The sequence below is a fragment of the Mycena indigotica genome (genome assembly GCF_014461135.1).
Source record: "Mycena indigotica strain 171206Taipei chromosome Unknown Mind.scaff0003, whole genome shotgun sequence".
Taxonomy (NCBI): domain Eukaryota; kingdom Fungi; phylum Basidiomycota; class Agaricomycetes; order Agaricales; family Mycenaceae; genus Mycena; species Mycena indigotica.
Window position 1 is genome coordinate 850,528 of NW_023503002.1, and position 22,865 is coordinate 873,392.

The 22,865-nt window shown below is 57.3% G+C and overlaps 1 protein-coding gene across 1 annotated transcript; it reads left to right on the plus strand.

The window, feature by feature from the left end:
- Positions 1 to 514: 514 nt before the first annotated feature.
- MIND_00303100 (uncharacterized protein) lies at positions 515 to 3,182 on the plus strand (the record flags this gene model as incomplete). Its single annotated transcript, XM_037359893.1, has 4 exons — positions 515 to 727; positions 774 to 965; positions 1,010 to 1,808; positions 1,855 to 3,182. Exons 1-4 carry the CDS (start codon positions 551 to 553, stop codon positions 3,180 to 3,182), a joined length of 2,496 nt encoding a protein of 831 aa, XP_037222778.1. The 5' UTR covers positions 515 to 550.
- Between the last annotated feature and the right edge of the window lie 19,683 nt (positions 3,183 to 22,865).

Sequence of the window (22,865 nt, forward strand, 5' to 3'; positions counted from 1 at the left end):
AGTGGACAAAAAAAATGTAAATTTTTGCAACTTGGAACAATAACAAATAAAACTCCAGAAAAGTAGACTTAAATGCACCAAATATGTCACAAGGTATGAGACTATATCTATCAAAAATCTGGGCCAGCACCGAAGTGTACCTAATATATCAGAAATGAGTGACAAATCGCCATTATATATGACAAATCACCCTTATATATGACAAATTGGGGTAATAATAATAATGTGACACCATTTTTTTGACAAATATCTGGGCTTAAATAATGTGTACTTATTGTTTACAAAACATGGTCAAGAATGGGGTAGTCACAATGCATGCAATATTTGATATCATGATATAGAACTTGATTTTTTGTAACTTTTATTGTGCATCCATCAAATCAGCAAACAAAGCCATTGTTTTGGACCATTAGTTCTTATATATAAATCCTGCTTAGGGGACCATTTTTTGGCTGAAACTCCGGTGGGAATCCCGATCAGCACCGAGTGACAATGTGACGATCAACGTTACGGTCACACCTCTTCCCACCGAAAATTTTCATTCACAGCGATGTTCTTGCTGGGACGCGGCGGCGGACGACTGGGGGCGGTGGGGCGCGCGGTGCCGGGGCTGGGGGTGCGGCACCGGAGCAACAAGCAGCGGATAGCGCCGAAGGAGAAGAAGGCGGCGGTGGAAAGGGACGCGAGCGGGCGCCCGATCGTCGCGCCGCGCGAGCGGAGTCTGGGGGTGCGTGGCCTTTTCTTCTCTTACCAGTGGGGGCTGATGGGGGCAGATGTACAAGGCGATGGGCGCGGGCGCGCTGAAGCACCCGCTGTTCGAGACCACGGAGGAGCCAGGCAGGGTCGAGCTGGACGTGCCGCCGCTGCACCCGCGGATGCTCGCGCCCGGCGTCGCGACGCGCTTCCATGACGGGCCGACGGCGCCGCTAAGGGTGTATGGGCTGCCGAAGCATATGCTGCTGGAGGTGCGTCCCCCGCCCTATTTTTTTTTCTTCCCTGACGGGAATAGTTCCGGATTCTGGGCGCGCCGGTGGCGGTCACGACGGGCGCGACGCTTTCCATAGTCAGGGCGCTGGAGGAGGCGAAGGCGTACCCGGCAAGACTGGTGCTGAACGGGCGCCCCGGGTGCGGCAAGTCGTTCCTGCTGCTGCAGGCGGTGCAGTACGCGCACGCCGCGGGCGACTGGGTCGTCATCTACATCCCCAGAACGCGCACGTTCGTCGACTCGTCCACGCCGTATTCGTATTCCCTCGCCACCAGAACCTACCTCCAGCCGCGCGCCGCACGTGCGACGCTGTCCCGCATCGGCCGCGCGAACGCGCACCACCTCGAGCACCTGTCCACCACGCAGGAGGTCACGCTCGTCGACGGCGGCGCGGCCTTCCCCATCGGGACGCCCCTGCAGACGCTCATCGACGCGGCGGCCGCGGACGAGGCCCTCGCCCCCGCCGCGCTCGACGCCGTCATGGCCGCGCTGGGGGGCCAGACGCTCTTCCCCGTGCTCCTCGCGATCGACGACTTCCAGACGCTCGCGGGCGGCTCGGCCTACCGCGACCCCCAATTCAGGATGATCCGCCCGCACCACCTCGGGCTCCCGCGCCTCCTGCTCGAGTACGCGAGCGGGAAGAGGAAGTTGGCACGCGGCATGGTGCTCGGCGCGCTGTCAAGGTCGGACAACAATTTCCCCGTGTCGGACCAGCTCGCGGACGCGTTGAGATTGCCGGCCCACTACGCGCCGTCCCCGCGCGCGGCGCGGATTAGGAAGAGCCGGCAGCTCGCGGGGTATCTCGAGCACCAGGTCCCGCTGGGTACATCATTCCTCGCTCGATTACGTCATACTAATAAGACATTTAGAGGCATACATCCCCGAAGAAGACGCCCTCGACCACGAAGAAGAAGACGGCATCCCCCTGCAAAACCTGCTGGACGCCGCCGAACCCGAGGACGCCGCGGAGCTCCCCTGGACGGGGTGGAACGTGTACGACCCGCCGGTGTACGAGGACACGCTCGTCCCGACGCACCACGACCCCGCGCCCGCGCCGCGCCCCGCCGAGCTCTGGCGCGCGCTCGTCGTGCCCAAGGACGGCGCCTCTGTCCCCGCCACTGCTCCGGACGCCGACGCGGAGGCCGAGGCCGAACCGGAATCCGGCCCGGCTCCCACGCCCACGCCAACCCGCGGGAAGCCCCGCGCCCCGCTCGTCCCCGCGCTCCGCGCCGTGCGCGTGCCCGACGCGCTCTCCCCGCGCGAGGCCGCGGGGCTCTTCGAGCTCTGGCTCGACGCGGGCGTGCTGCGCACGGGCGGGCAGCGCCGCGCGACGCGCCGGACGGACTTGGTCGCGCTGGCGGGGTACCGGGCCGGGGCCGACGCCGACGCCGCCGAGGCTCCGGGGATGGAGGGAGAGGACGGGGAGCTGGATGCGGAGGAGTACGATCCGGTCGCGGCGGGCGAGGCGGGGGACGTCGCGGACGCGGTGGAGGGGTACCACCTCGCCGCGGCGGAGGCTGCTGCGGCGGGCGGCGAAGGGGCCGGGCCGGCGGCGCAGCTCGCGCGCGCGGAGGCGGCGACGCTCGTCGCGCGCATCCGCGAGGGGCAGGCGGCGCTCGCGGGCGCGGCGATGAAGGGCGTGCGCACCCTGGAGGGGGTAGTGGAGGTGCAGGCGCGGGCGCGCGAGGCGGCGGGCTGGGAGGCGGGCGTGCGGTCGCTGGACGAGGAGCGGCGGGGGCAGGTGGCGGTGGAGATGGGGCTCGTGGATGAGGAGGAGGAGGGGAGTGATGAGGAGGTCAGCGAGGACGAGGAGGGAGAAGAAGAAGAAAGCATGGCGGCCCCGGCCCCGGCGGACCCCGCGCTCGACGCCTTCGCCGCCGAGTTCGTCGCCGAGGTCGCCGGCCTCTCCGACCCGGCCGACGCCGACGCCGACCCCTCCTCCTCCTCCGACCCCTCCCTCGACCTCGGCGACCCGCAGCTCGCCAACATCGTCTCCACCGGCCTGCGCGGCGCCTTCGCGGACCCCGCCGCCGTCGGGGGGCTCCTCCGCGCGCCCGCGTCGAACGCGGTGCGCGTCGAGCCCGAGGCGGGCGCGGACAGTTTGTTCCTGGCGAAGTACGCCGAAAGTTCCGGGAACGCAAGGGGCTTTGTGAGGGGGCTGGTGGGCACGCTGGGCACGAGTGCGTGGGGGCGCTAGGGGGGAAAAGTTTTCGTGGTATATATAATAGAGAGAGAGTGGTAATAGTGGTTTGCATTGTGCGATGTATGGCCTGAAACCGTCCTTGGTAATGGGCAGTTTGCTGCTGGCGGTGTTGCGGAGCGATGAGCGCCGTGCTAGGGTTTCGTTTTGGGGCTTATCGAATGGTTTGATGAAAATAGTGTTATACAAAAGGCTATGATGACCACTGTATGGTAATATATACCTACCCATATGCACATATTGTCTACCCACTTCCGTAGATCGCCAGGGCCTGATGGGTTGGCGATGCCTCCTGTGATGCGACCCGTTCTCCGGGGTTGCGGGAATGTGGTACCCATAAGGTGGCTCGGAGTCGCTGGCTTAGCCGTATACGTACGGCAGGACGGGCTCGCTTATAGAGGACCCGTCTTGAGGTTGTTGATGGTCCAGACTGAAGACGTTGACGAAATAGATGAGAGCGAGACGTCGCAGAGATAGATGAGAGCGAGAATCAAGTTTATCCGCGCATGACTGTAAGGGCAACGCCCGGAGGCCCGAGATCAAGGTCCTAGCTAGCAGGGGAGGATCCAAAGAGAATGAACTCTAAGGGTCCACCCGCTAGGTAGCTGACTATATACTGCTTGTCCGTAGCTGCCGCTGTCGGGCACAGAAGGCCTGGGTGGCGTCGCAGGCAAGGTCCCAGGGCAGCTGCCGGGAGGGTGTTGACGGATCGGTGATTGTGCGGGCGAGATGGAGGGCCGGACCAGAGTCGGAACCAGAGTCAGACCGGAACCGGACGCGCGTCTCCGAGGGGCCGAAAGGGAGCTTCCCCTGACATCACCGCCCCCCCCTTTAAATGCGGCGTCCCACGCATAGACCGGAAGGGTATCGTGTCGAAGGTCGTGGAGGCGATGTGCCGTGGTTTGCCAGGGTACTTACGATAGAACTCCACGATTTTCTCTGGGGCGAAGACACAGTCGAAGCGGTGATAAGCCGCAGTCTGGGACAGACCAGGAAACAACTATTTTCGTCGATTTCGTTGCTCAGCGCATGTCTTAGAGTTGACATGAGTCCCGAATGGTCAACTAGGGAGATATCTGTCAAAGAACCAGTCAAAATCTATCAAATCGCACTCAGTGATTCCAAAATCTTGACTAGGAAAAGTTCGCAGAGCCCGTTTCTCGCTAGGATCTATCCAATCCTATGCAAAATACCCAAAGGGAATGTAAACTAAAAGGCATATTTGGTTTGGCGCGCACTGGAGACTCGAGATCAACTTCTCCTAGATAAGGGACACCCCTATCTCTGTTGGTATCGACGATTGACATCATTGGAACGTGGTTTCGGATCTTGCTGGAGGATCGAGAGTGCCAAGGGACGGTTAAACGGGAGAAACCAACTCAATAGATTGGGGCCTGGACCTGCGATCAACGGCGACTCTAAAACACTGTCGAGGAACTGGTCATCTGAACATTGGAAATGCGCCAGGAGAGTTGGGACAACCACCGCTGAGGCCATACGCACGAGATACGAGTTATGGGTGTCAATTGAAAGCTGGAAAGCCGAGCTATCAACTTATCCTACTCAAGATCGAGGGATTCTTCACAAGCAAAACTAGATGGTCGCGAATATGGAAGATTTACACAGGTCATTGACACCAATACACGCGATACCAGTCATCTGGACCTGGATTTTCGACTCTGGGCCGTATGGCGAAATGATACCTATACAATTACACCGGGCACAATGGCAATGGCAGCCGCAAAATGGGAGTTTGATTGGCAGCCCATGTAGCAGACCCAACAGCAGTTTCAACGGCAGCCAGAGCTTCTTTGTCTGAATTCTTTGTCTTAAATTACTTCAAAGAATGCCATTTGATAATTTTGATTTACAACTGAGTACAGTCCGCGGCCAATTATTATTGGCATTATATGGTACTTCCCGACCCTACCAGTTGGTCCAAGGACCCACAGGAAGCCTTTCCAGCCAGCTATGCTATAGACAACTTATGCAAGCCCGGCGATCGGGCTTGGCCATCCGAGTCAGGCTCCCACGCTACCGCTCTTGCTTTCTAACCACCACTATCAAATGAAGACAACTACAGAGGGCCGTAGGACACTGAGAGGGCAGTAAGGCAGTCAAGCTGTCTGCACCCAGTACAAGAGCATCCTACTGGGAGCGCGCAGGGTAGCCAGTTGGGAGATGTCCCCGTGTCCTCCCGGATCCCACACAGGGCCGATGTGCTCCGGCTTAAACCTGAAATGGCCCATCATAGTCCTTCAGCTGCTCAAGTTCCCAAATGGACCGGAGATGCAGCTAGTTCTGCACGGGACTCGAGCGCGGGTTCACTGTTCAGTTAAACTGAAAATCGGCAGACAGGGTGTCGCTACCCGCGGCTTTGCCTGGCAAAGCGCGCGGGAGACCGGCCGGCCCGGGGTCGCCGCTGCCTTTATAAAATGCTAGATGTTGGCCCGTTCTGCCTCGCATTCTCACAAGGCCGAGGGATGTATTGGTCCTCTATTTCTATTTGGTTCTCTGTGCTCTGTGACTATCAGGCAGAACAAACAAAAACAGGGCCTGAGGGCCGGCGGGGTTGTGGTGCGGGAAGGATCAGTGACGCCAGTCTCGGCCCCGACGTGTGAGCGTACCGCAACGCGCGGCTGGAGGGAGACAAGGAACCTGTCTCGGTTGCACTTGCACCGTCTGTCAGCCCGGTGCGCGCAGACCCAACTGCTTGGCCGCTCCCCTCGCAAGTCGCATACATTGGAGACTCAGGCCAGTGCCAGCACCGGCACAGTGTGTGGTATGAATTTCAGCAAGAATTATATTCAGCTTATTGCTAAGGCAGAGCACGCGCCTGCTTCTCCAGCTAAAATTGGGTTTCGCCTACGACGCGCAGAGCCTCCGGCACGCAGACCAAGGCTAGCACTGCCAGCCCTGCATCTTCGATGCCACTGCCGCCACGGCGCCTCCCCGGGCGTCAGCGCGCGCGGTTGACTGCAACTAAGCAGTCAGTGTATATTCAACTAGCGCTGGAGATTGACTTACCCGGGGCAGGACAGTGTTTTGCCCAGTTGTCAGCCCACATGCTTCACGTGCTGGGGCGGCCACTGTGAGGACCGAGCCTGCCGCAACGGAGTTGTGGGCTCAGTTGACTGTTACTCAGTGTTCCGCGCGCTGGGTGGGATTTGGCAATTGGACCGGTGGGAAGGCTCCAGCAGCCATAGATCACACGTAAAAAGTGCTGTTGGCGGCAGGCGCACTGGCATTTTTGCGCCCAGGCCCATTGCACGGCAGAATGGGCTTGACCGCAAGCACATCACGCGCTCAGCAGTGCAGCTGTTGGAACATCAAGAATCTTGAGGACCGTGGGAGATGGATCACGATGAATGCGGCCAGCCAGCCACAAGTCGGAGAGAGGAAAATTGGGCGGAGGAGACCAAGTGTGTCACCCGGATGATGGTTAGAAGTCAGGAGATATTCGGATCATCACGGGCGGTGACAGAGTTGGTGATCTGGGCAGGCCTCGGGTCCACCATGAGCTTCTGACGCGTTGGTAACGCATCCGGGTCTATGTCCATGTGCCTGTGAAAGCATTAGTAAGAGTAAAATGAAATGTCTGGCAACACTATGGGACTCTGGAGAAGTACATCTCCGACCGCGGCTCACAGTTCATTGCAGACTTCACCTGAAAACTTTGGCGTCTAATCAGCATCAAGCCCGCCACGTCCACCGCGTATCACCCGCAGATGGACAGGCAGACAGAGCACGTCAACCAGGAGTTAGAGCAATACCTGCGGATCTTCACCAACTATCAGCAGGACGACTGGGACGAGCTGATTCTGGCCACAGAGTTCGCCTATAACAACCATGTTCACTCCTCTATGCAACAAGTCCCGTTCATGATGGACTCGGGCCGGCTCCCGCGCATGGGCTTTCAACCCGGAGTCCGCTCCGCCATGGAGTCAGTGAATGAGTTCTGCGAGCGGATCGCCACTGGTGTTGCTGAAGCCAAGGCTGCGCTCACAAAGGCCAAAGAGGAGTACAAACGCTACTACGACCGGAAACGCACTCTGTCTCCGGAGTTTGAGGTTGGCGACTGTCTTTAGCTGGATGCCTCTGACATCAGGACGACCTGCCCCTCGGAAAAGTTCTCCCACCGCCGCCTCAGACCGTTCAAGATAGTTGCGGAGATCAGCAAAGGTGCCTACAAGCTCGACCTCCCTCCGCGCTACTCTCGAAGCTCCACCCAGTCTTCCCCCGTCGTCAAGGTCGAGCTCGCCCAGGACGACCCCTTCGATGGATGCCCCGGCTATGACCAGCCGCCTCCGGACCTTGAGGATGGAGTCCCGGAGTGGGAAGTGGAGAAAATTTTGGATGCATAGGTGAGGTATAAACAGCTGAGTTACTTTGTCAGATGGAAAGGCTACAACGCGTCACACAACCAGTGGGTCTGCTTTGACCGTGTCTTCGCCCCGGAGAAGATCGCAGAGTTCTATCGTAAGTACCCTGGCAAACCACAGCACGTTGCCTCTGCAACCTTCGACACAATTCTGTTCCGGTCTATGCATTGGGATGCCGCATTCAAAGGGGGGGTGATGTCAGGGGAACCCCCCTTTCGGCCCCTCGGAGATGTGTCCGATTCTGGTTCCGACTCCGGCCCTTACAAGTAGGAGGAACGCACACCTGGGAAGCATGTGACCGAGAATGATGCCTCAAGCTGTTGCCGAGCCCAACTCGACACCAGGGGACTGGGGAGGAGTACTAGGAGGTTAGGAGTAGCGCCTGGCCTGCAAGGGATGTACAATCATCCCCTCTGCGGCCAGGAACGGGGGCAAGAAGGAGCAGGAGAGGCCAGGGTGTCCGATCACCCCTTTGCGGGCCCACGTATATAATGCGTGATAGCGTACCATGTACTCTATCGCTTAGATCCTCTAAAGAACTACTTCTCTCTGTGCAAGGAGGAACCACCAACTCATCGGACCCGACATGACCCGATTCGAACCTTCGACTACCGATAGCGACAAGGGACCAAGTTAACAGGCCCTTTCGGTTTCGGTCTACCCCGCTCGCCCTACTTGCGGGCCCAACAATCTGTCTGTTCTGTTCCGGGCGCGCGTTCTCAGGAGAAGACCTTGCACGGCTCGACCCGCAGTCTGACACTCAGTCAATGTGGTAGGATACTCAATGTATTCAGTACCTGTAAAGAAACAGATGAACTACAAGCCTAGATAAGCAACAGGTAGAAAGGTATGAATAGAGTGCGCACCCTCAGTCAATGTGATAGGAGACTGAGGGTGCAACACAGGAGAAGTAAGTATTCATATGGTCCGATTAGATATGATCAAATATAAAATAAGAAAGAAATAGATATCATCCGTCAACTGCCTCCATGTCAACATAGGGGGGTTCTGGGAGGTTTGAGGTTGGCTTTGCACCACATTTGTAGTATTTTAGCATGGAATACAAAGTGGGTATCACATCGGGGATTTACGCAAAAACAGGGGCCCGAAGGAGGACTTATTTGTGGGAAACCAGCGCCAAATGTGGTCAGCCAATTGGATTTAAATCAAGGCCGCAGATTTCCGTGCATGTGACTTGGAAATTACCTTATTTGGTAATTTTGTGTTACATACACCAAAATCAGGGCCCATGATTTATGTAACAATCGGCCCCAGTTATTTGGGCCTGTATCTGCCACAAATAAGTCCAGCTTCAGGCCACTTTTTTTGACCAAAACCATGATGTATATACAGAATGCCTACTACTTTCCAATGGGGAGGCTTTCTGTCAGGGGAACCTCCCTTTCGGCCCGGAGACGCGCCCGATTCCGGTCCGACTCTGGTTCCGACTCCGGTCCGGCCCTCCATCTCGCCCGCACAATCACCGATCCGTCAACGCCCTCCCGACGGTCGCCCTGGGACCTCGCCTGCGACGCCGCCCAAGCCTTCTGTGCCCAACAGCGGCAGCTACGGACAAGCAGTATATAGTCAGCTACCTAGCAGGCGGACCCTTAGAGTTTCTTCTCTTTGGATCCTCCCCTGCTAGGTCAGCTTCATTTGTATTCGCTTACCAATGTTCATGCTTTGGATCCTCCCCTGCTAGGACCTTGATCTCAGGCCTCCGGGGTTGCCCTTACAGCAGAAGAAACTCTCTACGGGATCAACCGGACAAGATTGCCAGGTTCGGCGCTGACTCAGGCTCGGAGTACGAGTCCGTTCCGCCCTCGTCACCGCCCCTGCCACTTGTCCCCTCCTCCTCTACTCCTGTGGTCCCCGCACCCGTCATGCCGTCCGGAGTCACTCCTACCGCAGACGCCCGGCTGGACTCACTCGAGGCGAAAATCAATAGCCTAACTGAGGCCCTTGCTTTACTCACCAACCAGGCTTCCGCTGCCGCTGCCGCCGCTAATAATGCTGGCGGACCCCAAACACCATCGCCGGAGACGTCGATTCCGACTCCGACTCCGGTCCAGGGCGACTCGAAGCCCTTTTTGGCGACATCAACCTCGCCTCAAAATTGGTCTTGCGACCAAACCCCCCGTTCACCTTCAACGGCGACCGGAAATGCGGCCGCGCGTTCCTCTACGGTCCGCACCTACGCCCGCCTTGCCCCCGAGGCCTTCGTGGTCAACGGAGAGGCGAGCGAGGAAAAGGCTGTCCGCTATGCCATGTCGTTTATGGCAGAAGGACCCGCTCAGCAATGGGCGGAGCGCCACGGAAGCAAAGCCCCGTTTCCGTTTCCGTCCTGGGGCTCGTTCGTTTCCGAGTTTCGACTCCGGTTCGTCGAGGAGAACGAGCAAGATCACGCTCTCTCCAAGCTGGAGACTTCCGCCTATCACATGGGCACAAAGGATGTCTACCAGTACACTGACGACTTCGAGGACCTGATGGACCTCACCGGATTCGAAGACGCGCTGGTCAAGGTGACCAAGTTCCGCCACGGACTTGACCCCTTGATCAATAACGGAATCACGTCCTCGAACGACCCCCCGGACCTCCGGGATTACCTTAGCTGGCGCACCCGGGCCTTCCGTCAATACGAGGCCCTGGTCCGGGCCAAGCTGATCAAGTCAGCCGCCCCCAAGACGCCTGGCGGTTTGCTTCGGACTCCGTTTCTGGTCAACCGCATCCCGGCTCCGGCCCCTTTCCGCCCGGTGGCTCCGGTCGTGCCACCCGCGGCCCGCGCCCCCGCTCCAGCGCCTCCAGCTCCCGTCCCTATGGAGTTGGATCGCACCAGGGCTCGGGGTGCCCCTCGTTGCGCCTGCTTCAGGTGCGGCGACCCAAACCATCTCGCCCGGGATTGCCCCCTCCCCGCCGATTTCCGCTCGATGGACATCCTCGACGAGGTGATCCAACAACTCGGTGACGAGATGTTAGCGGAGTTGATCGCCCGCTACACGGACACAGCTGCCCTGCCGGAGACGGCAGCGGAGTCGATGGCCGGAGAGGATTTTGTCCCCCGCGACGAGTGACTGGTGTGCCCTCGTTCGCGTCTATAAATCGTTTTGCCTCTTTGTATGATGAATGCAGTTCCTTGCCCTACAATGAGCCCGAAACGAAAGACACACCCTCTCCTGCCCCCGCCTCGACTCCGTCTCCGACTCCGCCCGTGACTCCGGTCATCGTCCTTCGCCGCCTCACTGCCTGGGAAAAGAAACTGCCCAAGCAGTACACCATTGCCGCTGCCCCTGGGGCGAACTCCCTCCACCTCCCGTTAGAGCTCGAGTCCACCACCAGCGCGCTGAAGCTCTCACTCTCTGGGCTTGTCGACTGTGGTGCCACCTCCGACTTCATTGACACGAACTATGTCGCTCGGAATGGCATTCCGGTCCGCACCCTCGATCAGCCGATTCCGGTTTTCAATGTCGATGGCACCCCCAATGACGCTGGCTCCATCAAACAGATCGCGGACTTGGTCCTGCGCTACAAGGGCCATGCCGAACGAGTTCAGCTGGCCGTCACCCATCTTGGCAAGCAAGACCTCATCCTGGGGTATTCCTGGTTGCGGAAACATAACCCAGAGATCAATTGGGAAACCAAGGAGGTCAAGATGACATGGTGCCCCCGCAATTGCTCGACCTGCCGTGAGGAAGAGCGCGTCGAACGGACCGAGTTGCGGCGACTCCGGTCGCTTCAGAAGCGTCTCCGCTCCGGCCCGTTCCCCTCGGTCTGCGCCATGGACCTTTCTGGGTCTGATGACGGAGACGATTCTGTCTCCGGTGACGACTCCGGCCTGCCTGATCTGACGCCGGACTCCGACGACGACGATGACGATGGTCAGCTTGAAGATGGTGACCGCATCTTCTACACCTCGTTCCGCCCCTCGGAGGAGATACGCGCTGGCAGTACTGTCTTGCAACGCCTGGCCGAAGCCTTCGCCAGGAACTCCGCCCCTCCGCCCTCCGAGATCCCGGACTGGGCTAAGGAGTTCCAGGACGTCTTCAATAAGGAGTCCTTCGACACGCTACCGGAGCGGAGAGCCTGGGACCACGCCATTGAACTCATCCCCGACGCTAAGCCCACCAACTGCAAGGTGTACCCCATCTCGCCCCTTGAGCAACGCGAGCTCGACGCGTTCATCTGTCAGGGGAACCCCCGCTTTTCGGCCTCCTTCGGACCCTCCGAACGCATCCGAGGCGCATCCGACCGGCGCCCCCTCGGACGCTCCGACCCACCCCGACCATCGTCCACGGCCTCCTTCGCCCGCACAATCACCGATCCGTCAAGACCCTCCCAACGATCATCTTGGGACAGAGCCTGCGACGCCGCTCAGGCCTTCTGCACTCTACGTCGGCAGTTACGGACGACCAGTATATAGTTGGCGCCCTAGCAGGCGGACCCTTAGAGTTTCTTCTCTTTGGATCCTCCCCTGCTAGGTCGGTCCCTCCGTGTATTTCCTGTAGCCTTATTCACTCTTTGGATCCTCCCCTGCTAGGCTTTCGTCGGAGTCTCCAGGGTTGCCCTTACAGCAGAAGAAACTCTCTACGGGATTAACCAGTCAAGATTGCCAGGTTTGGTGCTGACTCGGGCTCGGAGTACGAGTCCGTACCCCCCTCGTCACCGCCCCTGCCACTTGACCCCTCCTCCTCTGCTCTTGTCGTCTTTACGCCCGCTATGTCTACCAGAGCTGCTCCGGACGCTGACGCGCGCATGGACGCACTTGAGGCGAAACTAGACAACCTCACCAATATCCTCACCCACCTTGCTTCCCAGGCTTCCGCTGCCGCACCACCTCCGGCAGCTCCCGAACCGCCTTCGGCATCTCCGAATGCCCCCGATGCGGATGTGTTATTTGGTGACATTACTGTCGCCTCAAAACTGGTCTTACGACCAAACCCCCCGTTTGCGTTTAACGGAGATCGCAAACGCGGCCGCGCCTTCCTATACGCGGTCAAAACCTACGCTCGGCTTGCCCCGGAGGCCTTCGTGGTTAACGGAGAGCCGAGTGAAGAAAAGGCCGTCCGCTACGCCATGTCCTATATGGCGAAGGGACCTGCTCAGCAATGGGCAGAGCGTCATGGGAGCAAAAACCCCTTCCCCTTCCCTCGGTGGAGCCAGTTCCTCTCCGAGTTTCGCCTTCGGTTCGTTGAGGAGAACGAACAGGACCTCGCTCGCTAAATTGGAAAGCGCGGGTTATCACATGGGAACGCGGGATGTCTACGGATATACCGATGACTTCGAGGACTTGATGGACCTCGCTGGCTTTCGAAGACGCGTTGGTTAAGGTAACCAAGTACCGCCACGGACTTGACCCCTTGATCAACAACGGCATCACCTCTTCGAATGACCCCCCAGACCTCTGTGACTATCTGGGTTGGCGCACTCGGGCTTTCCGACAATATGAAGCCCTGGTGCGAGCGAAGCTCATTAAGGGAACGGCTACCCCGCGGACCGCCGGGAGCTCCCCGCGGCGCCTTCCCCATCACTCGTTCGGCAACTCCGTTCCCCATCCGCCCGGTGGCCCCGCCTGTGCCACCCCTGGCCCGCGCCCCGTCCCGGTACCTCCGGCTCCCGTCCCTATGGAGTTGGATCGTACTAGGGCTCGGGGCGCCCCTCGTCGAGCCTGCTTCAGATGCGGCGACCCCAATCACTTGGCTCGGGACTGTCCGCTCCCCGCCGATGTTCGCCATATGGACATCCTCGACGAGGTGATCCAGCAACTTGGCGATGAGATGCTGGGAGAGCTACTTGCGCGGTTGTCCGACACCGCGGCCTTAGCAGAGGCGCATTCGGAGGCTCCGGCAGAGGATTTTGTCCCCCGACGAGTGACTGGTGTGCCCTCGTTCGCGTCCATAAATCATTTCACTTGTTTGTATGATGAATCAACTCCCTTGCCTTACAACGAGCCTGAAACGAAAGACGCACCCCCTGCCCCCTCCGACGCCCCCCGTTCGGATTCGCCGACTTGCCTGGGAGAAAAAGCTACCTGGCAGCTATACCATCTCTGCCGCTCCTGGGGTTAACTCGCTCCACCTTCCTCTTGAGCTTGAGTCCACCGCGAACGCGCTCAAGCTCTCCCTCTCAGGTCTGGTCGACTGCGGAGCCACTCGGACTTTATCGACACAGAATACGTCAACCGAAACAACGTGCCAGTCCGAAATCTCTCAGTACCCATACCGGTCTACAATGTCGACGGCACCCCCAATGATGCTGGGTCTATTCGCCAAATCGCGGACCTGGTCCCTACGATACAACGGACACTCGAACGCGTTCAGCTGGCTGTAACCCACCTTGGGAAGCAGGACTTGATACTCGGGTACTCCTGGCTCAAAAAGCATAACCCCGAGATCAACTGGGAAACAAAGGAGGTGAAAATGAGCCGCTGCCCCGAAGCTGCTCCACCTGCCGCGACGAGGAACGGACCGAGCGCGCTGAGGTTCGCCGCCTCCGACTCCTTAAATCGCTTGCTTGCGGGCGCCTTCCCCACCGTTTGCGCTGTCGATATCGCTGGCCCAGACGATGCCGACGACGAACTCGGAGCTCCTTCGGACCCTCCGGAGCGCTCACCAGACCTTGACGACGACGAGCATCTTGAAGACGGCGACCGCATCTTCTACACCTCCTTTCGCCCAATCGAGGAGATTCGCGCTGGGAGCACCGTGTCCCAACGCCTTGCAGAGGCCTTCGCCCGTAACTCGCCCCCCCGCCTTCGGAGATTCCGGACTGGGCCAAGGAGTTCCAAGACGTCTTTGACAAGGAGTCCTTCGACACGTTACCAGAGCGGAGGGCTTGGGACCACGCTATCGAACTCGTTCCCGACACGAAGCCCGCTAATTGCAAGGTGTATCCGATCTCCCCCTTGAACAGCGCGAACTTGACGAGTTCATCGAGGAGGGACTTGCCACAGGCCGTATCCGCCCTTCGAAATCTCCGATGGCTTCCCCCGTCTTCTTCGTTAAGAAAAAGGACGGAGGACTTCGGTTTGTCCAGGACTACCGCGCCCTCAACGCAATGACGATTAAGAACCGGTACCCCCTCCCGTTGATTAATGACCTTATCAACAGGCTTAAGGGCGCCCGTTACTTCACCAAACTCGACGTTCGCTGGGGCTTTAATAACGTCCGGATTAAAGAAGGAGACGAGTGGAAGGCGGCCTTTCGGACCAACCGAGGGTTGTTCGAACCTTTGGTGATGTATTTTGGCCTGACGAACTCCCCCACGACTTTCCAAACGATGATGAATGACATTTTCCAGGATCTCATTCTCTCAGGAGACGTCATGATCTACCTCGACGATATCCTTATCGCGCATTCGGACCTCCATAAGCACCGCGAGATCGTCCCGAAGTCCTTCGGCGACTCGAATGCACAAGCTGTACCTTCGCAAGGAGAAGTGCGACTTGAGAAATCGTCAATCGAGTACCTGGGGGTTATCATCTCTCACAACCACGTCGAAATGGATCCCGTTAAGGTTGCCGGAGTCTCCGCATGGCCTCCGCCCGAGAACAAGAAGGACGTCCAGCAGTTCCTGGGGTTTGCTAATTTCTACCGCAGGTTCATTCGGGATTTCTCGGCCCTAGCGCAACCCCTCTTCTGCGCTCACCAAGAAAGACCAGAAATGGGCCTGGGGAGACGCCGGCCGCCGCCTTTCAAGCTATCAAAGACGCGGTCGTCTCAGAGCCCCGTCTTAGCGATCCCGGACGACTCCCGGCCTTTCCGACTTGAAGCAGACAGCTCAGATTATGCGACGGGGCGGTTCTTTCACAACAATCCGCCCCGGACGGGAAGTGGCACCCTGTAGCGTTCTATTCCAAAAGCTTAAATGATGTCCAGCGCAACTACGAGATTCACGACAAGGAGATGCTCGCGATCATCCGCGCACTCGAGGAGTATCGGCATTTCCTCGAGGGCGCCCGCGCATCCGGTCGAGATCTGGACTGACCATAAGAATTTGGAGTATTTCCGAAAGGCACAGCACCTTAACCGTCGGCAAGCCCGATGGTCGTTGTACCTTTCTAGGTTTGACTTTACGCTGCACCACGTCCCAGGTCGCCAGATGGGCCGTCCCGATGCTCTCTCCCGCCCGGCCTGATCACGGCATCTCCGAAGACAACTCGGATGTCACCCTCCTACACCCCGAACTGTTCCATGTTCGCGCGCTTGAGGCCGTCACCGTCTCTGGGCCTGGCTCCGAACTTGTCCGCGACATCAAGGAAGCGCTATCCGGTGAGCCTGACCTAGAGGAGCCCGTCGCGCTTGCGGCCCGGCAACTCTTGAAGGTCCGAGGTCAAGTTCGGGGCCCCCGCTCATCACGTTCGGACGAGTGGGCCGTCTCCGGCGACCTCCTGTACTTCCGCGGCAAGGTTGTAGTCCCTAAAGACAAGGACCTAAGGAGGCGCATCATCGAGCTCTGCCACGATACGCGAGTCGCCGGACACGCCGGGCGGTTCAAGACCTTAGAGTTGGTTTCGCGCAACTACTGGTGGCCGCAGATGTCTCGCCATATCGGACGCTACGTTGCGACCTGCGACTTATGCTGCCGCACGAAGGCCCTCCGAAGGCTTCCGCATGGAGAGCTCCATCCGACCGAAGTCCCGCCCGAACGTTGGCACACTGTCACTGTAGACTTCATTGTCGAGCTGCCCGAGGCCCATGGGTATGACGCGGTTATGGTAGTGGTCGACGCCCTCGGAAAGCGCGCCCACTTCACTGAGTGCCATACGACAATAGACGCGGTCGGAGCTGCCCGCTTGTACTATCGGAACGTCTGGAGGCACCACGGAACCCCCGAGAAGTACATTTCGGACCGTGGCTCGCAGTTCATCGCTGACTTCACGCGCGAACTCTGGCGCTTAATTGGCGTCAAACCGGCTACCTCCACGGCTTACCACCCGCAAACCGACGGACAAACCGAGCGCGTTAACCAAGAGCTCGAGCAGTACATCCGGATCTTCACCAACTACCAACAAGACGACTGGGACGAACTTATCCCTGCCGCTGAGTTCGCCTATAACAACCACGTTCACTCCTCCACTCAACAGGTACCCTTTATGACTGACACTGGTCGGCTCCCCCGAATGGGTTTCGAGCCAGGCGCCCGCTCAGAGTTGGAGTCGGTGAACGAGTTTCGCGATCGGATAGCAAACGGCGTCTCCGAGGCAAAGGCCCGCTCGTTAAAGCCAAAGACGAGTATAAACGGTACTACGATCGGAAACGTTCGGACGCTCCGAATATTCAAGTTGGTGATAAGGTTTGGTTGGACGCCTCTGACATTAGAACGACTCGGCCCTCCGAGAAGTTCTCCCACAAGCGCCTTGGACCGTTCAAGGTGCTCGCAGAGGTTAGCAAAGGTGCCTACAAGCTCGACCTCCCCCCGCATTACTCCAAGCTCCACCCCGTCTTCCCCGTTGTTAAGCTCGAGCCCGCTCAGGACGACCCCTTCGATGGACGACCCAGCTACGACGAACCGCCCCCCGAACTAGAGGACGGAGTTCCCGAATGGGAAGTCGAGGAAATCTTGGATGCCAGGATAAGGTATAAGCGTCTTAACTATTTCGTCAGGTGGAAAGGCTACGATGCTTCACACGACTCGTGGGTTCGGTTCGACCGTGTCTTTGCGCCAGACAAGATTGCGGACTTCTATCGGAGATACCCGGGTAAACCACGGCACATCGCCTCAGCAACCTTCGACTCGCTGCCCTTCCCTATTATGCGTCGGGACGCCGCATTCAAAGGGGGGGGTGATGTCAGGGGAACCCCCGCTTCGGCCTCCTTCGGACCCTCCGAACGCATCCGAGGCGCATCCGACCGGCGCCCCCTCGGACGCTCCGACCCACCCCGACCATCGTCCACGGCCTCCTTCGCCCGCACAATCACCGATCCGTCAAGACCCTCCCAACGATCATCTTGGGACAGAGCCTGCGACGCCGCTCAGGCCTTCTGCACTCTACGTCGGCAGTTACGGACGACCAGTATATAGTTGGCGCCCTAGCAGGCGGACCCTTAGAGTTTCTTCTCTTTGGATCCTCCCCTGCTAGGTCGGTCCCTCTGTGTATTTCCTGTAGCCTTATTCACTCTTTGGATCCTCCCCTGCTAGGCTTTCATCGGAGTCTCCAGGGTTGCCCTTACATCATCGAGGAAGGGCTTTCGACGGGCCGGATTCGCCCCTCCAAGTCTCCGATGGCGTCTCCGGTCTTCTTTGTCAAGAAGAAGGACGGCGGACTCCGCTTCGTCCAGGACTACCGTGCTCTCAACGCGATGACTGTCAAAAACCGGTACCCCCTTCCGCTGATCAACGACCTCATCAACCGGCTCAAAGGCGCTCGTTACTTCACCAAACTCGACGTCCGTTGGGGCTTCAACAACGTCCGGATCAAGGAAGGTGACAAGTGGAAAGCGGCTTTCCGGACTAACCGAGGCTTGTTCAAGCCCTTGGTGATGTATTTCGGCCTGACAAACTCTCCCGCGACGTTCCAAACGATGATGAATGACATTTTCCAGGACCTCATCCTCTCCGGAGACGTCATGATCTACCTTGACAACATCTTGATCGCCCATTCCGACCTCCAGAAACACCGGCAGATTGTCCAGGAGGTCTTACGGCGACTCCGGGAGCACAAGTTGTACCTTCGAGCGGAGAAGTGCGACTTTGAAAAATCGTCAATCGAGTACCTCGGAGTCATCATCTCCCACAACCACGTCGAAATGGACCCCGTCAAGGTCGCAGGCGTCTCCGCTTGGCCGACTCCGGAAAACAAGAAGGACATTCAGCAGTTCCTTGGGTTCGCTAACTTCTACCGCAGGTTCATTCGGGACTTCTCGACCCTTGCACGCCCTCTTTTCGTGCTCACCAAGAAGGACCAGCAATGGACTTGGGGCGACGCGGAGGCCTCCGCGTTCCAAGCGATCAAGGACGCGGTCACCTCGGAACCGGTCCTGGCGATTCCGGACGACGCACGGCCTTTCCGACTCGAGGCGGACAGCTCTGATTATGCGACGGGGGCGGTTCTTTCACAATCCGCCCCGATTCTATTCCAAAAGCTTAAATGATGTCCAGCGCAACTACGAAATCCACGACAAGGAGATGCTCGCGATTATCCGCGCACTCGAGGAGTATAGACACTTCCTCGAGGGCGCCGCGCACCCTGTCGAGATTTGGACTGACCATAAGAATTTGGAGTACTTCAGGAAGACGCAGCACCTCAACCGGAGACAGGCCCGGTGGTCTCTGTACCTCTCCCGGTTCGACTTCACGCTGCACCACAAGCCTGGCCGCGATATGGGTCGGCCTGACGCCCTCTCCCGGAGACCCGACCACGGAGTCGATTCCGACAACTCCGATGTCGTCCTTCTGCGGCCTGAACTCTTCCACGTCCGCGCACTCGAGGGCGTTTCCGTTTCGGTCCCGGCTCTGAACTCCTCCGAGACATCCGTGATGCCCTCTCCGGTGAGCCTGACCTGGAGGAGCCCGTCGCACTAGCGGCCCGGCAACTTCTTAAGGTTCAAGGTCAAGCTCGAGGCCCCCGCTCCTCACGTTCTGACGAGTGGGCCGTCTCCGGCGGTCTTCTCCATTTCCGAGGAAAGATCGTCGTACCAAAGGACAAGGACCTCCGGAGATGCATCATCGAGCTCTGCCATGACACCCGAGTCGCCAGACACGCAGGTCGCTTCAAGACCCTGGAGTTGGTCTCCCGGAACTACTGGTGGCCTCAGATGTCTCGCCATATCGGCCGGTATGTTGCGACCTGTGACTTGTGCTGTCGCACCAAGGGACTCCGGAGACTGCCCCACGGAGAACTGCACCCCACGGAAACGCCCCCGGAACGCTGGCATACTGTCTCCATCGACTTCATCGTAGAGCTTCCCGAAGCCCATGGGTACACGACGCGATCATGGTCGTCGTTGACACCCTCGGAAAGCGCACCCACTTCTCGGAGTGTCATACGACGGTCGATGCAGTAGGGGCAGCCCGCCTCTACTACCGGAATGTCTGGCGGCACCATGGGACTCCGGAGAAGTACGTCTCCGACCGCGGCTCGCAGTTCATCGCGGACTTCACCCGAGAACTTTGGCGTCTAATCGGCATCAAGCCCGCCACGTCCACCGCGTACCACCCGCAGACAGACGGTCAGACAGAGCGCGTCAACCAGGAGCTGGAGCAGTACTTGCGGATCTTCACCAACTACCAGCAGGACGACTGGGATGAGCTGATTCCGGCCGCGGAGTTCGCCTACAACAACCACGTTCACTCCTCCACGCAGCAGGTCCCCTTCATGACGGACACGGGACGGCTCCCGCGCATGGGCTTCGAACCCGGAGTCCGTTCCGCCATGGAGTCAGTGAACGAGTTCCGCGACCGGATCGCCACTGGTGTTGCTGAAGCCAAGGCCGCTCACTAAGGCCAAAGAGGAGTACAAGCGCTACTACGACCGGAGACAGACTCCGTCTCCGGAGTTTAAGGTTGGCGACCGTGTTTGGCTGGATGCCTCTGACATCAGGACGACTCGCCCCTCGGAAAAGTTCTCCCATCGCCGCCTTGGACCGTTCAAGATAGTCGCGGAGATCAGCAAAGGTGCCTACAAGCTCGACCTCCCTCCGCGCTACTCGAAGCTCCACCCAGTCTTCCCCATCGTCAAGCTTGAGCTCGCCCAGGACGACCCCTTCGACGGACGCCCCGGCTATGACCAGCCCCCTCCGGACCTCGAGGACGGAGTCCCGGAGTGGGAAGTAGAGGAAATCCTGGACGCAAGGGTGAGGTATAAACGGCTGAACTACTTCGTCAGATGGAAAGGCTACGACGCATCGCACGACCAATGGGTCCGCTTCGACCCGTCTTCGCCCGGAGAAAATTGCGGAGTTCTATCGTAAGTACCCTGGCAAGCCACGACACATCGCCTCCGCGACCTTCGACTCGATTCCGTTCCGGTCTATGCGTTGGGACGCCGCATTCAAAGGGGGGTGATGTCAGGGGAACCTCCCTTTCGGCCCGGAGACGCGCCCGATTCCGGTCCGACTCCGGTTCCGACTCCGGTCCGGCCCTCCATCTCGCCCGCACAATCACCGATCCGTCAATGCCCTCCCCGACGGTCGCCCTGGGACCTCGCCTGCGATGCCGCCCAAGCCTTCTGTGCCCAACAGCGGCAGCTACGGACAAGCAGTATATAGTCAGCTACCTAGCAGGCGGACCCTTAGAGTTTCTTCTCTTTGGATCCTCCCCTGCTAGGTCAGCTTCATTTGTATTCGCTTACCAATGTTCACGCTTTGGATCCTCCCCTGCTAGGACCTTGATCTCAGGCCTCCGGGGTTGCCCTTACACTTTCAACACCTCAATTAGGGTGCAGTGTGACTGGTGTTATAAATTTATCATTGCTGATGGATTACATATAGCCTTGGATGGCCTACTAGTGACTGTGTGAGGGCTCAAGTCCTATATATCAATCATAAGTAACAGTATTTTGATGAATTGAACTGGAAATCTGAATTTTATTACCATTTTGATCACATCATCAGGTCACATGATGAGTGATCCTGGGAATATCTTACCCAATATGGTAAGGGGGGGGGGGGGGAGATCCCAGAAGGCCCTTAAAAGACTTTTTGACAGTATATCAATTTTCGAATAATGACACCCCCCTTGATCCTGGCTGATTGGCCAAATTTGCCAGTCTGATCAGGTTACTTCTGGTTTCTCCCAATAGTATATATAACTGTTTCAACAGCTGGATATATTTTACCTGATTTAGTGTGACACTAAAAGTCATAGGTGGATAAATATGGGATTTACTGTTGCCTTGATCCTACAACTTTTGCAAAGAGGATGTCACAAACAGAGCTTGATCAAATGATGGGTCAACTGAATGAGTAATCAAGTGATGGCTCCGTAGAACAAAGTAAAGGGAGGATTTGTAAGATGGTAGAAGTTTGTTACTAGTGTGACAGACTCCCAAACAGGTAGGTGTGTTTGGTGTAATCAATGAGAATAAAAGGACTAGGGTACAGGAGGTCTAGCTGGCTACTTATATACTAGTGCAACAGGTGTCAGACTAAACTAGACTGTAAGTAGCTGTTTCACCATGGCACTTGTCATACTACTATCAAAGTAAGGCTATGCAACAAGACATAGACATTTGACAGGAACAGTGACAAGCAGGGATGTCATCAGGGCGATGATCGGATCAAAAAGGATAGGTATGTGGTAGGAATCAACAGGGTGTGATAGAGGACCTTTCAAGAATTGACATAGTGATTAGTGAATATTGCTATAAGCCTATAGGGCTGTAATCATATCATATTCAAAGCTGTTGGGGAGAGCCCCAGCTGTTTCTTGTTCAATGGAAATAATAATTATCAGTCAACATCAATGCCAGTATGATAATTGGATGCGTCCTTGAGATCAAGTCTATAAAGTGCAAATCAATGGTTTATGAGGTGTTAGAACATATCTTTCATCATTAGGTGTCAAAATCAGTGACCAGATTGTGCTTTGAGTGTGTAAGGTATAGATGGCTGGATATTCTTTTTTTGCACCAGCATTAAGTAAAATGGAGATACAAGACCAGTTAGAATTTTGAGAAAGTAAGGCTGCTAGCAAAGGTGTTCTGTACTTTCCAGCAATAGAATATACCAGTGCACCAGAGTTAAGCAAGAGTTGGACAGTTTCTGATTTTCCCATATATGCAGCAGCATGGAGAGCAGTTCCATAGCGACCAGCAACCAAATCTACTTGTGCACCAAAGTCTAGTAAAAGCTGAACAGTTTCTGTCTTCCCATTGGATGCAGCAGCCTGAAGAGCAGTTCCATATTTACCAGCAATCAAATCCACCTGGGCACCAGAGTTTAGTAAAATCTGGACAGTTTCTGTCTCTCCATTGGATGCTGCAGCCTGAAGAGCAGTTCCATAGTTTCCAGCAACCAAATCTACTTGTGCACCAGAGTCTAGTAAAAGCTGAACAGTTTCTGATTTTCCCATATATGCAGCAGCATGGAGAGCAGTTCCATACTGACCAGCAACCAAATCTACTTGTGCACCAGAGTCTAGTAAAAACTGGACAGTGTCTGCCTCTCCATTGGATGCAGCAGCTTGAAGAGCAGTTCCGTATTTACCCGCAACTAAATCCACTTGTGCACCAGAGTTTAGTAAAAGCTGAACAGTTTCTGCCTCTCCATTGGATGCTGCAGCCTGAAGAGCAGTTCCATATTCTCCAGCCACCAAATCTACCTGTGCATCCAAGTCAAGTAGCAGCTCAACAGTTTGTGTCTGC